The sequence below is a fragment of the Falco naumanni genome, chromosome 1, assembly GCF_017639655.2.
Source record: "Falco naumanni isolate bFalNau1 chromosome 1, bFalNau1.pat, whole genome shotgun sequence".
Taxonomy (NCBI): domain Eukaryota; kingdom Metazoa; phylum Chordata; class Aves; order Falconiformes; family Falconidae; genus Falco; species Falco naumanni.
The window spans coordinates 5,430,666-5,455,507 of NC_054054.1; the positions used below are offsets into that span (position 1 = coordinate 5,430,666).

Here is a 24,842-nt window from a genome sequence, read left to right on the forward strand (position 1 = left end):
GTTATAAGTAGACGGGCAGCAAGAAGCTGGAAAATGTGAGGTGAAGGAGGGGATGCTCATGAGCGGTGGGGCTGAAGTCCCCATGCATGGAGAATGGTGGCAGGTGCGTGAGGCTTGGCCATGCCCGGGGTGCTATGGGGGGGTGGCTGGCTGGCACGGGGGTGAACCTGCGCCTGCCCTGGGCCGGGCTGTGCCAGGCTCTGCCTGCTCCATTCATCATGCTTCAACCTCTGGAGCGAGGGTGTGGGAAGCAGCGTAATTGTCACCAATTCTGGTACAGAAATACAGTTTATGGGTTGTGAGGGGTCAGAGTTGGGAAGGGAAGTTGATCGGCAACAAAATTCCTTTACATGGGTACTACCAAAACCAATATTACAAATTGCATGTGCTGGACAATGTGTCTTGCTTCGGCATTTACTTCTTCGTGCAGGTTGCTGTACCCTTGTCTCTGTGAAATGGAAAGACCAGCGTTCGCTGTCCCAGTTGGGATTGTCCAGGGCTGCTTGTGCTGCCTTTCGAGCCAGAGAATGGGAGGTGCAGGCACGCACAGCCTGCTGCTAGAGGGGCGATCTGGGGCACAAAGCCTGGATTTGGAAACAATCCTCTCCATCCTGTTCTGTAGTCGGCCTCACGCACGGGGTGTATTTGATCGGTCAGTGCGCTTTATCAACCATGTATGCATTTGTTTTGGAAATACTGGTAGTGTTGTTAGAAGGCCGGTGCCAGAATTTTCAGGCATTGCCTTTTGTGGATACCAGCTGATCCGTTCGCCGGGAGCAGAGCCGGCTTCTCGCCGGTAAACGGGCAGAAGTGAAGTGGCTGCCGCGTGGATTTTAACAGGTCATCACCCGTTTCATTCCGTTGCGATTTAAACAATTCAATGGGACACCGCGGCCCCCAACTTCCTCCGGTTTAAAGTAACTCCGCAGTTACTTTACTGGTGAGGCCAGAGGAGACGTGCGAGCCTGAAGCCGGCAGCTCGCCCCGCGCCGCCAGCGCTGCCGGAACGCCCAGCGGCGGGAGCTCAGGCGCTCCGGGCGAACGGACCCCGCCGTCCGGGCTGCCCCGGCCCGGCCCTGGGGCCCGGGGCCCGCTGCCGCCCCGCGCTGCCCGCCGGCCCCGCTCCGCCGCCCGGGCCGCGGCGGGAAGCCAGAGCCGCCCCCCCGGCGGCCGCGGCGGCAGGGAGCGGCCCCCGGCGCGGAGCGGGGGCGGGCGGGGGCGGGGCGGCCGCGGCCCGGTGCCGGGGGGAGCCCGTCCCGGCGTGCGCGGCTCTCGCTGCCCGCCCTCCGCCCGCCGGCCGGCAGCGCCGTTGCGCAGCTCCCGCGGACGGGACGGGACCGGACCCTCGGCCGCGCCGGGCAGCGGGGCCGGGCAGGGCTCGGGGCGGGCGGCGGCGAGGCGAGGCTGGACGGCCGCGGCAGGGGGCGAGGCCGCCCGGGGCTGGCGGCGGGGGGCGGCGGGGGCCCGGGGCGGCGGGGCGCCGCCGCCGGGGCCCGGCGCATGGCGGCGGCGGGGAGCATCACCACGCTGCCGGCGCTGCCCGACGACGGGGGCAGCGGCGCCTTCCCCCCCGGGCACTTCAAGGACCCCAAGCGGCTCTACTGCAAGAACGGCGGCTTCTTCCTGCGCATCAACCCCGACGGCAGGGTGGACGGCGTCCGGGAGAAGAGCGACCCGCACAGTGAGTGTCCCGGGGCCGCGGGGCTCCCCCCGGCCGCCGTCCCGCCCTGCTGGAGCATCGGCGGGGAGCTCCGCTTCGGGTCGCGCACGTACACACGCGGACGCCGGTACCTAAACCGGCGGGTGTATGTTTGAACACCGGCTTGTCCGTCTGCCCGCGGGTGTTGCGGCCGGGGGTGGCCGACCGCACCGGTACCGGCACGGTGGCCCGGGGCGAGCGGCGGTTGGCGTCTCCGCGTTCAACCTGCAGCGGCTCAAGAGCTTGTCAGACGCACCAGGGTTTGCTTAGGTGCTTCGAGGTGCCTGAAGCTGTTTGCACGGCTCTCACGTGGGTGTAATGGCACTTGACTGCTTGACAGGGCAGTGGTAAATGTGTTGCAGAAAGGTGGAAAGAAAATGGGTTTTTCCCAGTGGGGATAAGTACTGATAAAGAGAGTACTCTTAGTGTACAAGTACTCTTTGGAACAGAGGTGTAAATCTGTTTGAGAAGCAGAGTTGGTAACAAAGTACTGTCAAAACACCTGTTTGGCTTGAAACATCGCATGGTGTAATACTTTTCTTTGTGACTTGACTAAGGGCGGATAAAATACAGACGAGACAAAACCTGTGGATTCCGGCAGAAGCGGTTGCCCCCTGATGCCTGATCTGAGCGGGGAAGAGCCCCCCGAGCTGGGAGCACAGCCGGTGGGTTGGGTGGCTGGTGCAGCCTGAGCATCCGTGAGCGGTGCCCGGTGCCCGCTCTCCGGCAGGCAGCCTCGCAGGGAGCCCAAGGCAAGCTGCTGGTTCAAACGCAGGCTGTTCTTTGTCCCAAGAACAAAATGCCTTTTTTGCAAACCTCAGAATATTTTGTAAGTATAAAAACCTCAGTACGGAGGTTTTGCCGAGGTAGCGGCAGGTTTTTGAAATGCCTGCGAGCTGTTTCCTTCCAAACAGGTACAAGGAGTGGCTGTGCTGCTGTGTGTCAGATAGATCATCTCAACACAGGTTCCTGGTCTGAGAAAATTTGTTTATGTACAGCGTGTGCGCCTTGTCCGGGCAGTGGTCTGCCTGCAGGCACTTGGCATGAAGAGCAGGTGAAATGTCTTACTGTGATTCTTAGTCACTTTTGCACCTGTCCTCGGAGTGATAGGTGCACAGATGGGACTGAAGGCAGAGGACAAAAAGAAGGAAGCGAGGAGACAGACCAAATGTTCTTAATATTACTTACGACTTTCTGCTTTGGACGTTCACCATTTGCAAAAAAGTGTTTCCAACAATTCCAAAGAAATACTGTGACAGACTGTTCCCAAATAACAGTGTTGCCAAGTTGGGCTTCAGTCTGACGCTGTTCTATTTTGTGACTCCGTGGTAGAAGTAGTGTATGTACAATGGGCTGGACATACGTGTGGCACAGTATACTTTGTTATTTAATGTAAATATGACAAGTAATATAATAAAGGATTATTATAATAATTCTTTATTAGGCCAGCTAGCATTCTGCGGAAAAGCTATAGGAAGCTCTCAGACTTGGCCCTACACGTTTGCATTTCTCTCTTTCTTAGGTACTGGTTTAAAGGGAAGGGTAGTTGACGCTGTGCGAGTATTAATGTGTTTATTGCCAATACAACGCAGTAAATTATTACATGTGGGCTTTTCAAATGTTGATGCCTAAAGCAAAACTTTAATTTGCCATATAGGTTCGTTTTTTACACGTACCCGTTGCTTGGTGCACAGGGTCAAGTCTGTGCTGGAAAGCATGCAGTAACATATTCAGATTGATCTAGCCTTTTGTATTTGGGAAATGTGGGAATTCTGACGAGAAATAAGTTTCGTTAGTCTATCAGACACGTCATCTCACCCCTAGAAGTAGCCGTGAAAATATGCTGGAAATTTGCTGCCAAGGGAGATGATGTTCGGTCGATGACGTTGCAAGGCTGAAGCTGGGTCTCCAGGCGCTCCCACGGCAGTCGGGGTCTGGCCTCATTCAGCACTCTGCTGCGGGTGGTGAAAAATGCCGGTAGGGGTGCGTGTTGTTCCGTGCTCACCTGGCTGGGCCACGCTGCCCTGAGTGGCGATGGTATTCACCACTGTTGTCTTTTTCATCACAGGCTCCCCCAGAATCACACCCCCAGCCCCTCCACCCCTCTCATTTTTTTTTATTATTCTGCTGGGAAAACTGGTACCAGTTTTATGTTCTTGAGTCCATGTAACGTGCGTTTTCTCTTCCTCTTAAGCCTGATCGATGCTAGAAGTTGTTGAATTGACTTCTTGTGCTGCTTTCCTAGCAGTGAATTCTGTTTGCAAATCTTTCTGGTGTTGGTGGTACTGTCTTACTCTTTCCCTTTCAAGTTTCTCTGTTTTGCGCTACAGCTTTATTTTTGCTGTCATTTCTTTCTGGCTCTCCATTTTGTCTCTACTTTCTCTTCTCTGCCTCTTCAGTACTATCTTTCCCCTTTCCTTTGGCACTTATCTGTCTGGAGCCCCTCTATTTTCCTGCCCTTTTTCCTCTGGAGTGAATCGTAGCCACAGGTAAAGGAAAACCTGAGTTATAAATGACTGACGTGGCTTCTGCCCTCTGCTGCCAAAAGTCAGCTGCTGGGGCGCTCCTCCGGTGCCCGTCAGCTTGGCGCTCTCCGGGCATCTGCAGAAAATCCCGATGTTTAAAAAGAGCAGTTTGTAGGTGTGGGACAGCTGGAGGTGGCACAGGACAGCCACCACGCCTGCACTGCTCCCTTGTTCCCTGCTCTCCTGCTCTTGTTATCCGACAGCTCTTTGTTTGGTTTTGTTATTGTGCTGGTTGGGTTTTTTTTTTTTCCTTTTTTTTTCTTCTTTTTTTTTTCTTTTCTTTTTTTTTATTTTTCCGGGAAGAACTCTAGTTCTGAGAAGTAGAGAAATCAGTGTTGGAAGCATCGGTGAGGCAAGTTGCTATGGCATTACGTGGTTCTCATCCTTAGCATCTTTGTTGTAAATGCGTCATTTGATACAAATCCGCACGATGCTGAACTCTGACCGGGTGAATGCTGCTCTGTGGCAGTCCCTGTGAAATCTTGTGGTATGCCTGGCAGGTCCCGTTGGCATGGCAGATGGCAATAAATCTTGGACAACATGAGGACACTTTAAAAAAGAAATTAACAAAGAAAATACACACCTCCAGATAACTCATGGTGTTTTTCTGACTTCAGTAAAAGGTTTTGTAAGATGCTTTTGAGAAAAGAAATAAAATGGCTGCAGAAAATTTGATTTAGAAACCTAAGGAAAGAACAATTCAGAGAGATTCTTGTGGTAGCTGCTATTCTTATGAATTAATTATACTAAATAACATTTGATTAGCACATCCTCATTTTTACTTTTAAAGGAAGTTCTTATTTTAGAAGGCAAATTACTATCTTCTTATGTTTCAGATCAAAGTAATACTGTAAACAAGTTTCCGTGATTCATGTCCTTTTGTCATCCACCCCGTTGTCCCCCCCTGCCTCTTGTCCTGAGGGATGGCTCGTTCGAAGTGTGTGGTCTGTTTTATGTCACGGCCCCGAGAGTTTGGACTTTTTTACACTCACCCCGTTCACCTTGGTTTATTCATAATTGTGTCGTTAGTGAAACTGGGAACAAGTTGAGGTCTCGTGTGCTGGAGGATTGGAATCATATGATTCACGCAGCTGAAAACCAGGACGATAAGTCTTACGTGGTCAGCATTGCCACATCTGATGTGTGTTGTACAGGGACTTCAGTGAAGTGCCCCTTTGGACAAGCCCTGGGGATTTCTGTGGAGTTTTTTCCCTTGAAGAGGTGTATTTCAGACAAACAAGGAACAGAAGGCGCTTTCTTAGAGTGGTGGTGTTTAAAGCAAAACAAAAAACCACGGCTAGGTGGTGGTTGTTGTTGTTGTTGATCGACAACTTCCGATTTATGTCTTGGAAAACGTAGAAAGAACACAGATTTTTTGGAAAAGCTTTTATAAACTCTCCGGAGGTGTTTGCCTCCAGGAGGCTACAGTGCTGGCGAAGGGGAAGAGCAAGGGGAATGGAAAGGGAACGCTGATCCGTACACTTCAGAAAATGTCGAATAGCACAGCTGGTTCCCTTCACAGTTTCCCTCCCCGAGGAATGGTTGGCATTTATATATTTCCATAATTACTCAAGCAGCTTTATTTCTTGGTGAGCGTAAACCAAGGTGTCCAAGGAATCCCAAGCCATTCTCATCCCCTCGTTAATGAGGTGACGAGGGTCCAGCCTGTCACTCAGGATTCAGCAGTGTGAGCTTTGGTCAGCCCTGTGGATGTCTGAAATACTTTCCTGCTCAGTGCCTGGCTACTCTTCCAAAAAATACCTGAAGAAAATGTAAAACAGGGTAATAGTTGTCCAGGAAAATTTCTTCTTAGAAAAGTTCCTTTCAGGAGTGGTTGTTAATGTTGTGATTTTTCCTTGTATCGTACACAATATGCAAATAGTTATGCTGTCAATGTTTTTAAAAGACTGTATTGAAGCACATGCAGACTTCTAAAGCATACCAGCTTAGTCGAGATAGAAATCTGGTGGCTGCTCACGCGAATGGAAGAAAACTTAACTGTGATTCTCAAAGAAAAAATTGAGCACATGTCCAGAAGTGTTTTGGTATGAAGGTTCAGGACCTGCTGCTTAGTTTTTTGCACATGTGTAAGTTACTCGGGACTCAGAAGGTATCCTCTCCCATGTCAGTGTCCCACGGACGTGGCTGGAGCTGTTGACAGGGCATCCATCCTGTTTCAAATCTTAGCGCCAGGTGAGAATTGACTTGGGTTTTTGTTTGTTGCTGTGTTTTTTTTAAACCTGGCCCTAAACATTTGAATATATCGCTTCTACCCACATCCTTCTGAAAACAGAATCTTTTTGCATTACTTTTGATCTATTGCACAGACCTTAATTGGTTTGCCAAATACTAATGCTTGGCAACACAGAAATGCCTCCCAGCGCTCAGATGTAGCTGCTTTTAGGGAATGAGGTAGCAAGAGAGCCCCCATGCAAAAACGTTGAGAATATGCTTCCTTTTGTGTCTTTTGCTTATTTTGTCACAGAAACACCATCATACTGTTTTCTGCGTGGCCCTGCAAGGTAAATTAACAAAACGAGGGACAGACCACCTGTTGGCTGGGCAGGCTGAGGGAAGGTGCTGTTCAGGGGAGGATGCTCTCTCATCTGTCGTCACGTCTGCTTGTCCTCTAACCCACCCTGAAGGTGCGTGACCGAGTAGGGGGTACGTACGCTCAGAAGATGGAGTAAGGGGGCTGTCGATGGATGTGGAAGGTTCCCAGGGCACCACCATCCACAGGTACACTCGAGGGCAGGGTTTAGCTCTTAAATGTCCTCACAGGCTTTAGAAATCAGGAGTGTTACAGGTACTTACATATTCTTGTTTACAGAAAAAATAGTCCAATTCCTGCTTAGCCATTGCACAGCCATAGCTGAATGAATAAGGCAAATACAGATAACATACAGCAGTTTGACGGCATACGGTGAAATGAGGGGATAGTCACATAAATGCAGATTCTTGCAAAAGCTGTCTTTATGACCCCCTTAGTGGTTAGATTAAAACTTTTGGTAAAAACTGCAGTGCTGCATGTATGACAGTTAGTGAAGTCAAAATGAAGACTGGGGGTGTTTGTCGTCTTGATAAGATTAAGCCGCGTATTCCTGAATCACTCATCGTGAAAATGAGACCAAGTGGCTGCTGGTGGGTTTTATTTGACCAGTAAATATTTGAAATGTGTGCAGTTGGTTCTAAGAAAAAGTTTATCCAGTGGTGGAGGTATATTTATAAGCATTTTACTTCTGGTGTACTGTGTTAGTAACTTTTTTAAGATACAGTATCTTCTGACATACTAGATGAAGAGCCTAATTTGCAGTTGTTAAAACCTGTGGGTTTGGGTTTTTCTCCACACATCCCCCCCCCCCCCTTTTTTTTAAAGAAAAAAAAAGTGTTTGATGTATATTACTGAAGAGTTTTAAAAGTTCAGATGAATCTGCTGTCATACAGGCAGGTTCAGGTTCTGTATTGTGTAATAAAAGCAAGAGAAGTGTCAAGTGCACAGACCATTGAATAGGCAAAAAGAGATGTAGCACTGGTTTCAGCACTTGAATTAACAGTCATGGGGTTCAAAAGATGCTTGAAGATAAACCCCAGAAAAATGTCCTCTTCTCATGTTCAGTTTCCACAGAATACATACATCTGTCATATTTTCTGAAAGAAAGGGAACCTGTTCCACTGCAGTTTTTTGGGCAGAATTCTGTTTAATTGCCCTTCAATTAAGGAGCGTCTCAACCAGAATTTAAAATAATTTTTTCAGTGACACTTTGTTTCTGTAAGTTTTTCCCAGCTGCCTTTGATTACATATATGGTAAGTAGTTTTAAAAAATAATTATTCAGTGGTTTCTGTATACTTACAGTTGCCAGCACACAGAAATGAAACATGTAACGAGTTTCTTCAAGAGTTTTTCCCCAAACTTAATATTTTTTTATCTTTTCTTCCTTTTTATTCCCCGGAAAAGTATTTTTCTGATATTTCCTCATTTGTTCAAGCAGTTTGAACTAAATCCATTAATCCATCCGTAACTTCTGATGTGAACAAGAGAAGACTGATTTATTTTTTTATTATTATGTTTTTTAGTGCTCTTGAGAGCGTTGCACTGGCATCGCTGACCGTTCTGTTGCTTCAAACTACTTGAGAGGTGATTGATTGTACTAAACTGGTTAATGACCCTAGAAACAATTAGGCTTCTTGACTGTTGGTGGCAGCATGTTTAGTGCAATTATCTGGTAAAACCAAAATGGACTGTATAACCATAATGCAATCCAGTTTTGAAATAAGGGTTATCCTGAGAATGTTCAAGTCACTGTTACTGAAAAAAGTACGTACTTGTGTGAAATTTGTGAATTGCATATCTATACGAGATGGTATTTGAAATGTTTATGGCGTGGCTTTTGAAGCCTAAAAGTTGGTAATGAGATGAGTTTTGGTTCTGATGGAGAATTAATAGCCTTTACTTCTATTAGTATCTGTGTGAGATGCAACTCTCTCATCGTTTGTCATTTTCAGTAGTGTGTTTTGTGGCAATGCATGGGTAAACTTAGTTCCCGTCTGCCTCGTCTGCTGCCTCCTGACTTTTCAGTAAAAATATTTAGAGGGTGACTCTCTGGAGTGCTGGTGGCATTTCAGGATCATTCCCATGTAGTTTTTTGTTTGTTCAGGGTAGGGCCAGATTTTGACTGGAGCCTGATACGATCGTCAGAGAATATAAATGAGATGATGTCTACAGAGCTGGGTGGAGGTCGTCTTGCACAAACTGTCATGGTACACTTCTGGTTGAGTGATCCTGTACGAACGTATCACTCATGTTTGACTTTTAGAGCTTGAAACCACACTGCTTGGGTGATTCAAGGGAGAAAGATACTAAAGGTACTAGGAAAGGGCAAAGCAGGAACTGGGCTCCATAGCCGTTTTCAGTGGCAGTGTGGTGAAATCATGTTCTTGTATTGTGGAGCTTGTTAGCGTGCCTCTTGCCTTCTAATGAGACTTCAGTAGATTGCATAAAGCACCAACCATTAGGGTTCCAGCTGGAATGTGCAAGTCACAAAATCCTGGTGCTTATGGCCATGAAATACTGCATGGTGGTGCGTTTTGTTAAAGCGAGGATAGATACCAGCTGTGATACAGCTTGAAAGTATTTGCAGTCTGTTTCTTGGCTCTTTTCTTTCTATCCAAGGCTGACCCATGATGCCTGATGTCCATCTGCAAGCTTTTAGTGTGCCGATGTGTTTTATTTGACATTCTGTTGCCATTCGGTGGTGGTGTAGCTCTGGGGGTTATTTTTGCTGATGAACAATGTTCTTGACATACTAGGAGTGTGTAAGCATCATAGCATCTCAGTCTGTGCTTGGTGGACCTTTTTTTTTGGAAGTGTCTATAGCATCTCTTGGGACTGGCACAGTTTCTTTTGGCAGACTGTCTTTTCTAGGTGTTTTTGGGTACTGGGGAACAAATACTCAAGTGTTTCATTGCTGTCCATGTGCCCCCTTTTTGCCTTCCCCTCCAACCCCCCCTGCAGTGTCGTGTTTGAACATCACCTGTTACATTGTTCAGTGGTGGCTGACCAAGGGATCCTTTAGTCAGGCACTTGGCTGATCTGACGGGTCTTTGCTGCTAAAAGGGGTGGCGTCTCCTCTCGCCCGCCTTCCTCCTCTCAGCTCGGCTGTAGTTGGCCCCAGCTCTAGCACCGAGTTCAGCGGAGGGACAGGTGGTTGGCTGGACTGGCAGAAAAGCGTTTGCTCTCTCTCTCCCCTTCCACTGTGTTAGCTCCTGATCCATTTCATGTATTGAAGCAGCTCACTGAGATATCAAGGAAAGTGCCGGAGCTGGTGCGAGGGAGGTAGTGGAAGTGTGCAGCTGGGAGCGTGGGATGGAGGGACAGGAGCAGCCCCTTCCCAGTGGCAGCGACTGCTTCAGTCGTCACTGCCAGTCTTGTGGTACCACGTGTTGAACCATCTCGTCCGTGAAGATACAGGGCAGGATACAGCGTCCTCCTTGATGGGTGACTTGAAGAGGATAAACAGATGGAGTCCATGCGGTTTGTTCTAACACAAAACGTAACGTAGGTGGCTAATTTTAGGGTGATATTACAGTGACTGTTAATACAGTCCCACAACTCTGGGAAGACCCAATGGTGAGACTGAGGTTTCTGGATGTGGGGAACCACACCTGTAGAGTAGTTTTGTGCAGTACTCCCCTAGCTCCTGTTGACACCTGTGCCACCCCTGCGATGGGTGCACAAATGGGAGCATTTTTTACTGTGGAGAAGCAGCGGGTGAGGACCGTGTAGAGGATGTGCAGGGGGAGGCTGTCATCTCTGTTTAGAAGCCACCTACGGTATCTTGCTGCATGGACTTGTTAGGCTGAGCAGTTTCTGGGAAGCAGTACGTGGATTCAGTTCGTTGGGTTTCTCCAACTGTGCCTCTGGCCGTGCCTCTGAATATGTAAATATGAAGGATTTGTTTTGTGGTTTTACAGATGTTTGCAGAGTCACTGTGGATGTTTTACTGACAGTAATGTAGTTCATTCAGGAAAACTGAGGAAAAAGACCGGCAATGCTTGTGTCCTTAGAAATGCAGGAATTCCTCAGAGCCGAAGAGGTCTTCAGAACTGTCCCATCTTGCTGGTTTTAATTTATTTCAGCCTCAACTTCCCCCTGGCTTTTTCCTGCTTCAAGAAGCAGTGTCTCCCAGTGTTGAACTGCCTGCGCTTGAGCTGGTACCAGGGATTGTAAGGTGTTACTGGTTGATATGGCAGAGCAGAGCAGCAAGGTGTCTCAAAATGAGGGTGAATTTCAGTGATCAGGCTCTAGTAATGTGGGTCAGTATTGTCTATGTGATACTGCATCAGGGGAAAATGCTGGCAGGAGTGAGAGACGTGGGGCCTGTGTGCTTGTTCCATCAGGTGAGACAGTGCCATGGGTGCTGGTTGCCGTGGTGTACTTTGGGAGCGTGTTCTTGCAGCTAAGTCTGGAGCAACCAGTAAGGAGATTTAAATGCATATAGTGAGTACTGGTAATGGTATGGCTGAAGCAGCAGGGAGCCAAGTCTGTTCTTCCAAGCTGCAGATTCAGAGGTCCGTTTTTTGTTGTCGGGAAAGTGCTCGAGTCCCTTTCTTAGTGTGGGTCAAGAGTGGGGTTTTATTGGGAAGGCTGGAAGCTGGGGAAGTGCCTACAGCCCGATCCCTCCCTCTGTGGTCCCGCAGACCCAAGCTCTTAACTCCCCTGTACGTGCTGGGTCCCGTGGTGTGTTGTGTCTGCTGCCTCAGAGGGATCAGTGGGCTGTAAAAGTGAAGAGTGTTACCCAGATACTTGAAGGAAAGGCTAAAAATGCACTGTGTGTTTTATTTTTCAGTGTTGGGGCGTTTGGTTTCTTACAAAGAAGAAGTCGTTATACTCAAGCCAGGCTGCATTTCCAAAGCAAATCAGAGCTTTGTGGTGAAGGCTGATTCACTGCTATTCTGGGTCAGCAGTGATGGACAGCTGTTGTCCTTCCTGGCAGCTCCCCTGTGGATGCATTATTGAACTGTCAGCGCGGGGTGGTTACACAGCTTGATGGAAGGGGATAAAATAGGTGGAGGATGAAGTCAGTCTCCGGGCTTAATGTTGTCTTTGCATTGTCTTTGTAGTAAACGAGGTGAGCAAGCACCAGTGACAGAACTACTGTGTGTGCGTATGTAGGGATTTTCATTGGGGTTCTTCTGTTGACTTTTTGCAAAAATACTCATTAAAGACTCAGTGATTAATTCAGTTTCATCGGTATTGGAGGTGGGGGAAATGCAAACCACCACGGTGACTGTCTTAGCCTTTTGGCCAGGTTAAGAGCAATAACTCTGTAAAGGGCAACGTAATTCACAGGAACTCTTCCTTATCAGGTTGTAATTTCTTCCTACTCCCGTCTGCTGCGCCATCTCCTTGGCACCCTGGGTGCCTGACACAGTTCCTCTTTCATCACTGTGCTTCAAACTTTCTTGAAATCCAATTTGCTGATTCTTCTTGGCATTTCTCAAATCCAGCTTTTCCTTTCCAGCTGTGACACCGAAGCTTATTAAGCCTGTGGACTGGCAATTTCTCACCATTGCTCTGGCAGCCTTTTCTATCCATCTCGGTGAATCTGTTATTGATCTGACACCAGTTACAGCCCTAAAATACTGTGCGCTGCTTATATATATATTTATATAGTTGTGTGAGTTTTACGTGAAGAGGGAGCACTAAAAATACCTTTTAGAAATGATACATTTTACCTTCTCTGTCTTCTGAAGTGACCTTCTTGGGGTTGTCTCAGGTTCTCCCTGGTTTTATGTATGTTTATTTTGCTGCAAGTGAAAACCAGCTTGTAGCTACAAAGAGATTAGCGAACGCACGGTAAAGGTAGGGAGCTGAAATTCTGCGAGTTCCGTCTGCATCTTCTGATACCAGCCAGCGGCATCGTTGTGCTGGCTGAACGGTTGCACCAGCTTTGTTCTGAAGGTGAACAACTGAAAGTGGTTATTCTGTGATTTACTTTAATGAATACTATATGAAGTGAAAGCGGTTGAAAGAAACGTGGTGGATTACCTTACCTTTGTTTAGAAAAGGGAAAAGTCCGACCCCCCCTGTGTGAACATGCATTGATTGTTCTGATAAGGAAACCCTGAACACTGTTCTAAATCAGGAATGTGGAATAAAGGTGGTGTTAACCTGGCGACTAGGCTTTCTTACCTGTACCCAGTAATGAACAAAGCGCTGCCCTGCTAAATTTACTATTTTCTGTATGGTTTTGCCCCCTTGACTTTAAATGATACAGTCAGCTCATATGCAGTGACAAGGCAACTGCAAACAGTGTGGCAGCTGGGTATATAGGAGAAATTTATATGGTGGTGTACTTGCAGCTTCTGGCACTTGAAATCCTTGTGTAATGCCAAGCACTCACTGTTTACTTTATGCGGCAGCACAAAATACCCACCTCGTGTTTTGTAAGCAGAATACAGAAACACTAGTGCTTTTAACTTTTAAAGGACGTGATGAAGTTTGATCAACCAGTTCATGCAAATAGTGTGAAAAGGAGAGAAGTACTTGTGTGTGTTTTACACGTGAACACATAAGCAAGGAGCACGAAGCCACCAGACTGTTGCCAGAAACGTATGTCACATAATTCTGAAACTGTGCTTCGGCAGGATGACTTTCTTGTCCTTTATATGAAATTTATAGGGAACATTTGAGGATGCTATGTGTTTGGTAATCGGTGTTTCCTGGGGAAGATTCCCAGTGTGATAGGTATATGTTAGATGGAGTTGAATATTTGTAGGAATTGAGGTTAAGATATAAATGAAAATAGATGGAGAACCTGAATAGGGAATTTTCATTGTATTTGTACTACTTGAAAAGATGAAACGTCTTAAAATCTGTGACTGTCCATGTTAATGTGGTAGACCAGGTTAGCGGGTTGGTATTTAAACGGTTACACAAGTTGTTATTCCATTTAAAGCCTTGGATTTACTCTGAAGTGTAACCGGAACTTTCTGAAGTGTTCCTATTTGAGAAGTGATTATTTTTGTTGTGGATGTTTACAGTTGAAAGACCTTAGGTCTGTCTGTGAGTGGTTTTATGCCTCTGGCTGGCAAAAAGGAAAAAGATACACTTCCAATGTTGTCATGCAAAAGCAAAGAAATGTGCCTTTGTACAGGAGTGTGACTCACTGTTTCTCAGCGTGACACTTCATTTGCTTCATAGTTTTTGTTGCTGTTCGGTGGTTTTTGTTTATTAAAAGACCACCTCTTCTGCTAAGGTTCACTTGCTCTGTGTTGTATCTGCTTCTCCTTTCTCCTCTGCACATGTGTTCGGGTTTCAGGCAGCGTGTACTTCAGCAGCTCTGGCGACGGCAAAGGGTTGGGTTTGTGTTTGTATCCCCAGGACTGGGGGTGCCTTGTACATCAACCTAAAGCATACCAGCGGAAGATGTTAATATGCCTAATCAGTCTTTGAGAAAGAGACATCAAAAAGTGTCAGACACTAGATGTGGGGGAAGGAGAGAGCAGAAGGTATTTCTGATTCCTGGAGATAAGCTACGGTAGGCATCACCAGCTCACGGGCAGGGGTTTGGATCTGACCCAGCGGGCAGCTTTGGCTCTGGAAATGCCAGAATGGGGGGTTTAGTCTCTGCTTGTGTATGTACATGCGTGTGTATCTGATGAACCAGCCCTTGGGTTTGGGAGGGTTTATTATGTTAGGTGTGGATTAAACACGCCCAACTCTTGTGTCTTGGTTGGACACCTGGCTGGGAATAGACGTTGCCTCCGAGCATGAAGGAATCTGCCAACTTCAGCCACAGAGCATGCAGGAGTGGGAATTCGGCCGTAGGGTGTTGAGTTTAGCAAAGCATTGTTGAATCTTATGCTCCCCTTCCCCCCCCTTCTTTTTTTTTTTGGTGACCTTTTTTGCATTTATGAAGCTTATTCCCTGCAGAGGCGATCCACCTTTGCGGCAGTGAGACTGCAAAAGTAGTTGCGACCGTGTGCTTTTCTGTGGGCACGGAGGTGCGGGAGGACAAGTGATGGGGAGCTGGCGCAAGAGCTTCGCCACAGTGTCATTCAGGGGCCTCACGGAAGGATTTTCCTTACAGGGCCCCTGCAAATATGTTGGAGATGGGCCCTGAGCCTTTGGCTGGGATTTAGCTTTTCCACAGCAGAGACCGGAGTAAAGCTAGTCATTGATCCAGAGACGTGCAGCCTGGGATTTTTCAGGGGGTACATAAACTCTCCCTTCTTGTAAACAGAGTGAGAGGTATTTTGCTGATTATTTTTTTTAGTTCAAATAGAGTGGCTGTATGTTAGTGAAAATGGAGGTTGAAATAGTATGAGATTCCTCCTCTCGTTCCCAGGTCTGTTAGTTGCGGTGACTGGGTAAGGTACGTGTTTGCTGTAAAGAAGTTCACAAACTCCAGAAGATCTCTTGCAGCACTGGCCGATCAACACGTTTGGGCACAGAGTCCTCTTGGTAAAATGTATTTTGCATGACATTCTTGCAGTGTTAAACAGTGATGTTAACTGTTTAACATCATTGACATTAAACAACAAGATGAAGTGAAAAAGGTCTTCTCTTCCCTGCTGTTTTAAGAAGGGGGGGGGGGGGGGGGGTAATGATGCTGGCATCTCGTCTTGGGGTATTCAAGGTCCTGCAGGGAAAGGCGGAGGTAATGGATATCCAGGTTGTGTGGTCCTGCCTTGGGTGTGACCGCAGGACACGTCGCTGAACCCCTGTGAGCGCTCATTTAGCTTGCATGTGCATTTGGTGGTAGCGAAAATGTGGGGTTTTTACTGTGAAGTGATGGAGACCCTTGGGCAGGAGGCTGGACTAGATGGGGTCCTTCTGCCCTGAATTTTGGGTGACTCCAAGTCTGAGACTGGGTGGGTACTCACGGTTTTAGTCAGTGTTCAAGTCTGTCTGTAGGGATCTTTACTAAGTAGATTATAGTGGAAGTATAGCTTAGGCTTTAATTGCATTTTTATTTGCTGTGTAAGTGTAGCCAAAGCCAGCAGCTCATGATTGGTTTTTACTTCACGGTTTCTCTGATGTACCATGGTTTCCCATTTTCTTGTGGAGGAGTAGGAAAACGGGGATTTTACGAATACATTTGGCTAATGCGTCTCGAATTCCACCTATTTAAGGTGCGGGAGTTTGCCTCATGCTCCAATACAGCACCCTCATGTGCAGCACACTTGTCCTGCCCCGACTTCACTGCTGCTTGCTCTTTACATCTCCATCTCCCCCCCCCCCCCCCCAATGTGTTTCTGTCCCTTTCTTTCCCCACTGTGACCTTTGCTTTCCCTCTTCCCGAGTGATACCGTGGCGTACTCCTGCTCCAGAACATCGTAGCCAACGCAGCTGCTATGAGTAAAACAACAGCACGTGGCCACGCTGGTCACCCAGGCAAAGGTTTGGGATGCCCGAGGCTGGTGACACGGCTCCTCGGCAGCTGCCAGCGCATCTCTGACCAGGGGTGTGTGAGAAAGGTAGTACAAGCTCAGCAGGGAGCGACTTCCAAAATGTGCAGCGCTCTTTTTCTGAAGCATTCAATTGCTAGGTTTTGCCAAGATCTTCTAAATAAACCAATTTGGAGGGAGATTTTTGGCTGAACCTTTTACGGTACAGGGCAATGATACCATTTGGGACCATTTAAGTTAGTGCAGTATTATTTGGTCTGGGCTATTAAAAAGCTTTGCTGGGTGGGGAGAACTGTACATGTAAATTGTACATCTAATTTTTCAGATCTAGAGCTCAAGGCAATGAAAGAACTTTCAGAAAATGTACACGTTTTCTGTACTCTCTGTGTTTCCTAGCATCTTTTCTGTCCGTCTTGTGCTACTTGTCCACAGAATTCTTTTCTCCACTAGTGTATGCAAAACTACATTGGAAGTACTTTTTTGAGCTCTTCAAGAAAAGATGGGGAAGATCCAGTTCGTAACAGAAGTCTGAAACTTTGCCAACCACGATGCTATTAAACACCACTTTTCAGCTTCCATATTCTTAGAAAAGTCTCTCCAGATTGTGAAACAAAAGCCCATTTGTAACTCTCTGAGATTTGCTGGCTAGTTTAACCTGCAACTTGTAGATCTGTCCTGACCTTGTACCCTGTGAAAGAGGGATAGTCACGTGTGTGTGTGTGTCACTGGTGTTACATCGGCAATCCGCTGACACGAGCGCATGCAGAAACCTGTGCCTGCAGAGCCAGGCTGGCTGCAGGGGAGGACCACGTCAGGGCAGTCGGTGTTTTGCCAGCGTTTAACATGTCACAGGATCAGGATCTGATCTAAAAAAAAAAAAAAACAAACAACAAAAAACCCAAAACTAAACCCCCAAAACTGTTGAACCTGTTTAACGTAGATATCAGGGAGTGGATTTGAAGAGGTTTGATCTTCTATAAATTGCCTTACAACAAAAAGGAGAATGACTTAAAAGTCATTTTGCCTTTCAGATGCTGGTAGGAATCTGTCTAACTTGAGTGTCACTGTTGGAAGGAGCGTGCCTGCACGTTCCCAGCGTTAATGGAAAGGAAGCTGGCACACACCCCCACCCCAGTTTTAACTTGTATGATCATCTGTGTGTATGTACAGACGAGCTGTATTTGACTGGGAGAGGTTGTGTGTACTGGGAGGTGGGGAAAGCTCACTGCTAGGCATTGTGGTGCACGTTGCAGTGTGGTTCAGCATCCTTTAATGCCACAAACTTTACTGGTTTCAGTGGAAATTTATGTTGGGCTGTAGCTCGTATTGTTCTTCAGCCAAAACATTTGTGAATACGTGTTGTTGACAGCTGCTGTATATTGTAAAGAAAAAAATGTCCCCTCTCTCCTTTTTTTTATACTACTGGAAGGCATAGTAGGTTCACTCAAACTACATCCAAAGTGATGTACTTTTCTCCTTGCTAATGATCATCTCCTTAGGTAAATGTGGCTGTTTGGATAATCTGCCATATAGATGTAGGTAGTATTATAAGTGAGAAGACATATAACTGTAAAATAAAATAAAATCTGGAAATTCTGAGTGTTAGATTACCCTTACTGCTTTAGGAGGCTCTATATGCATGGATGTGTGTGTATGTGTATATGTATATATATAATATGAACAGTCTTTAATGATGGCTCTAGCAATGTTAGACAGCTGGGTGCTGAGTTTGGACTCCTTTTGGATGTTATGTCAAAAATGAACATAGTCAAAAATTTGGCAGCGTTTAGTCTTCCTTTATTTTGACTCTGCTGTGGTTTTGCTGACCTTGCTGTTGAAAACCGTTGACAGACCATTGACGTTCTGTTTCGACTGTTGCGTTGAGATGCAGAGGTTGCCATGGATGCTGGTGGAAGAGCTGGCCTTCAGCAAGCGCTCAGCTTGGCTGCTGTAAGATGCAGAATTCCCATGTTCTGGAAATGGTATGCACCACCCTCAGCAGCTGGAGACGGGATTTGGGTGCAGTCTGCCTGTGGAAAGCGTTTCGTAGTTCAAGAGGTTGATAAACAGCTTGTGAGATTTTTTTTTTTTATTTTTGGTATGGGAATCCTTTTGCAAAACGTAAGGAGAAACTCCTAACAGAATGACTAAAAAAAAAAAAAAAAAAAAGTATTTCTGGAACCATAATTAAAACTCTCTAATTTGTACATTTGCATGTTTTTCCTGTGCTGAATGTTTAAGTGTTATGATCCTCCCCGAGGTGCTGCTGCGTGGGTGAGTTAACTGAGGAAGGGCCATGGCACAGCTCAGGGTACTTTACTCCCGTGTTTATTATGGCACAGAGGAATTGGAAAATGTGGTTCCAAGGGGAAGAGTGTGACGGGATCTCCTGATGTGACAGGCAGGGTGAGCAAGGAGAGGTTTGCTCATCGGGTATTGTTAGGATATTGCATATCTTTTCCCTACAATTGGAACATCTCTAGGCATTTCTTGCTTTTGAGCCTGGTAGCTTTCAGTTACCTCCTGATTAAAAATTTGTTTAATGCCTTCTGTCTTGCAGCCTATAAACACCTATTGATTAATTTAATTTTGGTTTGAGAATTTTGTCTTTATGTGGCTTGCTCTCTTTCCTTCTTACGACGGCACATCTGGTTTTGTGCTTTTAATGGCACAGCTTGTCAGGTGGGGGGGCAGTGGCCTCTTCTGAGCTTGGTACTTTTCTTCTGAGAAAATTTTCACTGCGGTAGTACGGACCGTGTTGTTACATCCATAAACTGCATTTTGTTAACTGATCCATTTGTTCAGGTAACAGCCTAGGGATTGTGCTGAAATGGCTCAAAGGAGAGATTTATTTAGGGTGCTTCTCTAATTTTGTCTTACAGTATTAGAAGTTTGTGTTGGAGGAAGGTTTTAAATCCATCTCCTGAATTAAGAGTTCAGTGCCTTAGCTTGATTCCATTCATGTTTTCCAAGCCGTTTTGTGTCTTCCCAAATATACAACTTTATCCTTCTTCCTCAGAGTTTCTACCCTGGCATGAAATTAAATTTTCTATGTCTTGCACTTCATTTCTTCTTACAGGGCAGGAGAAAGGAAGATGATCGTACTGCCTCTTATTATGAAGAGTTACAAAAGAAAGTCTTAGTAGTAATATTAAATTTACTGAGTCCTTTTTAGTTGTCTGTGCATAAATATAAAATGTAGCTTATAATTGGGATAGGGTGGGGTTTTTTTATTTCGTAAATTTGTGATAACTTAGCCTCGGTCCTCAAGATGTTTGCTCAGCGTGCCGAGTTCTCTGCCATCACAAAACCAACAAGGATCGACCATAGCCTTGCACTTGGCATTCACGATAAATTAAAGGACATGCTGTGAGTGTGAACAGCAAATAACTTACTACCGTGCTTGCTGGAGGGGGGCCCTCCCAAAGGACCGCTGCAGGAACCGGCAAAATGTGCCACTTTAGCTCTCGGTTTGTTAATGAGCTCTTTTACAACAATCTGTGCTGCTCTTTTGGATTACAAACTTGTTAATTGGCTTACTTCCATGGGTCTGGTTTTGAGGATCAAGTATGCTGAGAACAAGTATTAAGAATAGATCTGAGATGATGGCCCGTGTCTGAACTATTGCTGTTGGTGACCTAAAGACTGCAAAAGGTACGGATCGGTGGTGTCAGGTGTTAGGTTTATGACCGATTGTACCAAGTTGCATTGAGCTAAACCTAAAATTGGTGCTCCTGATGATGATTGTGTGGTCAAAACATGTTTGATTAGTAGAGCTGTGTTGTATCTTGGCATCTCCAGATCAACGGAACACTGTGGCAAATACTTACCTTGCATTAATAAAGCCATAAAATAATGCTGAAACCTGAAAAACTTAAACTACTATTCTGGCTCTGTTTATTCACGTGTTTTTTGAGTTGGAGGGGAAAAATCCAGTGAAGCCTACCATGCTTTTTGAGCGTTCAGTATTGCAGCACTTCCCAAACACTGCAGGAATTTTATTTTTTTTTTTTCTTTTAAAAGAGTAACACTTTTCACAAGCTTCTCCAAACTATATGAATATTTTTACAGGCCGTAAAAACATTTCTTAAAAGTTTGTTTTTACAGAATCTGAACTTCTGGCCCAGTATGATGATGTAGGAGTTGGTGTGCTTTTTTTGTCAAGAGAAAGTCACGAAGCATAATAAGTCCATCCTGCAGTAATTAATACTCATTTTCAGATATTTCACGCAGCTGTTTCTTGTTAAGCGTGCGGTGAGAGCTGTATGCTTGGGCACATCTCAAAAGTCCATTTCCCTTGGTCCCTGCCCAGCGCGCTTCTCCACATTCTTGCTTCCCCAGAGGGCAGGGAGTTGCACTGAAGGTTTTTGAAGTGGTTCACAAGTCTGATTTTGGCTCGGTAACCTGGGAGGGCTCTATTTTGCATACTTGATTCCAGGATGAAATTAAGCATTTTGTCTAACTTTTTAGGACTACAGAGGTTTCTGTATTCCTTGGAAGTCTGGAGTTATTAGTCAATTATGAGAAGTTTGTGTGTTCGTTTTGTTTTCTTTTCCTTTGTGCAAAATGGAAACAGACACATAATTCATAATAAACCACTTTTATCTTCTGTAGAGTGCAGCAGTTGTATTAATACAGCTTCGGTTGTGTATACAAATTAGTGGATTTATGATCAACTCTTGATATCTGTCTGTATCTAGGGACAAATCAAATGAAATTATTTGAATGCTTAAAAAAGGGTTTGCAGCAATTATCTTAGGGGTTTCACGTTCCTGGTATTCTTGTCATTGGCGTTTCCTAAGTCCTGTCTTGAGGAGCAGCAGAAAGAAGCCAAGAAAATTTTCATTTGTTTTGCAAAAATCTCTTCTCCCCCACCAACAAAAAGCCAAATAAGGTGCAACCTCCCACTGAATCTCAAGAAATGCTCCCGCTCCAAAATTTACAACTTCGGGTGTTTATTCTGGTGGCTTAAAAGGTCAGGCTTTTTAAAACTGTGTCATTAAACAGAGAAAAACCTGTCTACTCCACAGAAGTGGGTGGGTGGACGAGGCTTGTGTCTGAGCTGATGCCTACCAGCGTGGCCCACCGGACTCGCCGCTCGGCTGTAATACCAGTCTTACGTACAGAACCAGGTATGTGTTTCTTGTGAACCCTTCAAAGAAAGAAATCAGTAAATGCAAACTGATGCAAGTCCTCGGCTGAGTGAGTGGAGCACAGCTCTTGGTTCTTCTAGCTGGGCTTCTGTCGTGGCCACATCTCTGTGTAGCGTGTTTAAATAGAAAATCTTTCTAATTCCCAAACTAATTTCTGGGATGCAAACAGAAGGAAGGAGACGTTCCAGTGTGGTTTGTATTTGGAAACGCCGATAGTTTTGTACCAGATGAGTCACATCCTTCATTTGGACACCTGTGGGATGCATAACCAGTACCAGCTTGCAACGTCCTGCCAGTTCCTTGTTCAGCTGCTGCGATTCTTTGGCAAAAGTTGTCTATGTCTTTATACATCCCAAGAAGGTGAGGAGCTGTTTCTCAGCTCTTCGTCAGTTTCGATGCCCGTGTTGCAATGATCTTGCTTCCTGTTAATGGAAGTATAGTTGCTCTGAAAAATCCTTGTTCAGTGGAACTGAGGATGAAAGCACAGTATTGCACAGGAAAATAACACTCGTCTGGGCTTGCCTCTAATTGCTCTTCTTTCAGCGAGAGGGCTCGCAAACGTGGGTTTCACTGGAAATAATGGCCATCCAGAACAGAGGAAAACCTAGGAATTTTGGGTTTCTTGTGTTCTACTGTTATTGAAGTGGTTGTGTGTGTGTTTAGCAGGAATCGAGTTGAACTGAACTGTCTGCAAGCTGGCTCGATGCGATGTGTTTCCTGCGAAGGGGAGGAGGAAGGACCACACGTCAAGCTGCAGCCAGTCCAGAGAGCTCGTATGAGTTGCTGTATTGGCCTTTCCCCCTTTTTTTAGTGATGTTTCAAATAATCCAAGTTAGGTTTTCAGAGGGAAATGTTCTAAACATGGTTGGAATAGAAAGGGATCTTCTGTGAGGCTTAGGACAAGGCGTGCTTCGCTTACTTTTCCTTCTCTTCTCTGGAAAAATGGCAGTTCCAACGCAGCGTTGAGATTTCTTTTGAGTCACAAATACCTAAATCACGTAGAAGGTATCTGGTGGACTTTTCTATGGTATGTGGTGTAGTTTCTCGTATCGTAGCGTTCCCCATCCTGTGTCACTAATGGTTGAAAACCCACTGGGATGCAGTGCCAGGGATGCTCCTGTTAGGCTCAGGCTGAGCTGCAGCCTGCAGGCAGCTTCTGGCTCTGCTGTTGTATCCATTTAAAGGCTTGACTCACTGGTGGGTCTGAACGCAGTGGCGTGAACCATCAGGGAAGAAATAAGAAAGAAAAAAACAAACGGCTACTCGGGATTTAGGTGGAGGCCACTTTTGGCTTCTAATTGTAGCTTGAAACAAGGTGCAGACAAAGGGGAAGGCATTTGATTTGGCTAGAAAAATCCGTTTTGGCGTTGTGTTAATTCACAGGTAACAGCTAAAAGCTGCTGTGTATGACTTTACAGGTTTTCAAAAAATGATGGCTGTTCATTTTTTACAATTTAAAAAAAATAATTGATTCAAGTAGTCCCACTTTTCACATTCCTAATTCGTGTAACATCTCTTGCGTCATTGCTGTCCTCATCGACTGCCGCAGTTCTGTTTGTTTATTCTAAGCACTTGTTGGGTGTATGATGTAAACTAACTGATACTTTTCTGTTGGGAACTGCTAGAACATTGAGTGATATGGTCATAAATGGTCTTAATCATAGTCCAGACTCATACCTCACTGGAAAGCTAGCCGGGTACAGTTGCATGCATTCAGTGTACGGTGTGGTTCTATAAACATTAAGAAATATCTCTGTAAGAAAATTGCCATGAAAATTTTCCATTTTCTATGAGCAGTTGACTGTACTGTAAGTAGCCCTTCGAGGAATTTTATGGGGTTTTAAGTTGCTTTTATGTGAAATGAAGACAGAATAAATTGCGCTTGTTGTCACTAATTTGACAATAGCTACTTACTTTGTAATAAGCATTTTCTTTGATGAAAAATGGGATCAGAAAGTGAGAGGTTGAAAGTTCACTATCTTTCTCTGATAAGAATCATAAGCTTACGCTTTCTTTGCTTTTAGGTTTAGGCGGCTTCACTGTCAAGTGCTGATGGCTGTGAAAAATTACTTTTGTCTTTTTTGTTTGCAGTCAAACTGCAACTTCAAGCAGAAGAAAGAGGAGTGGTGTCAATCAAAGGTGTAAGTGCAAATCGCTTTCTGGCTATGAAGGAGGATGGCAGATTGCTGGCCTTGGTAAGCAGCGTTTTTAAAAATATTTATCTCTATGTGTATATCTGTATTGGTCAGTCCTCTCCTCATCCTGTATTGAGTAATCTCTCCTCCAGCAGGACTTACTCAACTTCTCTGTCTGTGATCTGTCAGGGAGAAATTAGCTCTGCACAACTGTTGTCAGTTTTGAACTATGAACTAGGAAGAGATGGGCATGTCTGCTCTTGCCTAGAAGCCACAAAATTTAACTGGAATGGCCTGTCTGAGAGAGAAAAATCACAGTGATCATGTGTAGAAGGAAACTGTAAGAGCAAATGAAAAATGAAATTTTTCCCTTACACCCCCCCCCCCCCCCCCCCCCAGTAATTTTTTCTGCTTTCACTTAAGTTTATGTAAAGGATTGTAAAGACCCTTTTGAAGTAGAAAGTAAAGCCAGTTTTTTTAAATGTTGACTTTTTGATAGGAATCTGTATATATTGTTTTCTCACTTTCCTCTTTGTAGAGAAGCAATGTTTTGTTGGTCATGTGTATTTCCAACCTAGAAAACTGGCAAGAAAAACATTTTAGAAAATGTGATGATAAAAAAAGAAGAGGCTTATAAATGTAAATTAAGCTAGTCTCTAAAGAGACTAGTTTTAAACTGTGCGTTTTATTGATATCAGCTTAATTTTTAACCGTGTTTTAAAGCCAGGCTCTGAAAGTTAGTAAGGTCTCCTAGAGTTAGATGCTAAATTTTTCTTTAAGAGCTGCAGTTACATTAATTTTGCTTATGAGACATAGATGCTGTAAATCCCTTGTCCTGCAGACAAACGTCCAGCACGTGTGAAGCACCATTGCAGGGCATCCTACTAGAATTTCAGTTTGAAATAACCCCCGATGCTTTGCTGTCTTGCACACAGCCCTCTTCAGCTTCTGTGCACGTCCCTACCCAGAAGAGGTGTTAGCAATAAAAGCGCGTCCCTAATCCCAGCCGAACTGCAGCTAACGAAAGACCTGTGCCAGGGGCTGCAGAAACTACTTCTGATTCCCCTCGCTTCAGCCTCTGCCTGAGTGAAATTAGGCTGAACATGAACAAAACACTCCAGCAGTTTTACATGAGCAGGGACCCTCTGTGTGCTCCTCAGTACCGCACGTCCCTGGCTCCAGGAAACCCATTTTGTTTATGCCTGTAAATACAGTTAAAGAACCTGTTTCAAGTTACAGCGTTATGTACTCGGGTATTGTGTGACAGCTCAGTTGAAGAAAATGTGAGGAGTAGTCCACTGTGCTATTCTTGAATTAAGGATAATTGGGAATTTCCTGTGGTGCTGGTGTGGTGGCGTTTGGCTTCCCGTTCAAATTGCCCTCCTTAGCCTGAGCGACAGTGAGTGGTGAAAATAG

The 24,842-nt window shown here is 45.5% G+C and overlaps 1 protein-coding gene across 1 annotated transcript in view; it reads left to right on the forward strand.

Moving 5' to 3' along the window:
• Positions 1-1,220: 1,220 nt before the first annotated feature.
• The window catches only part of FGF2 (fibroblast growth factor 2), a 29,467-nt gene continuing 5,845 nt past the window's right edge, over positions 1,221-24,842 (forward strand). The window contains exons 1-2 of the mRNA XM_040611812.1: positions 1,221-1,681; positions 23,383-23,486. Coding sequence (XP_040467746.1) covers positions 1,501-1,681; positions 23,383-23,486 — 285 coding nt within the window. The 5' untranslated portion in view covers positions 1,221-1,500. The remainder of the gene's footprint in view (positions 1,682-23,382; positions 23,487-24,842) is intronic.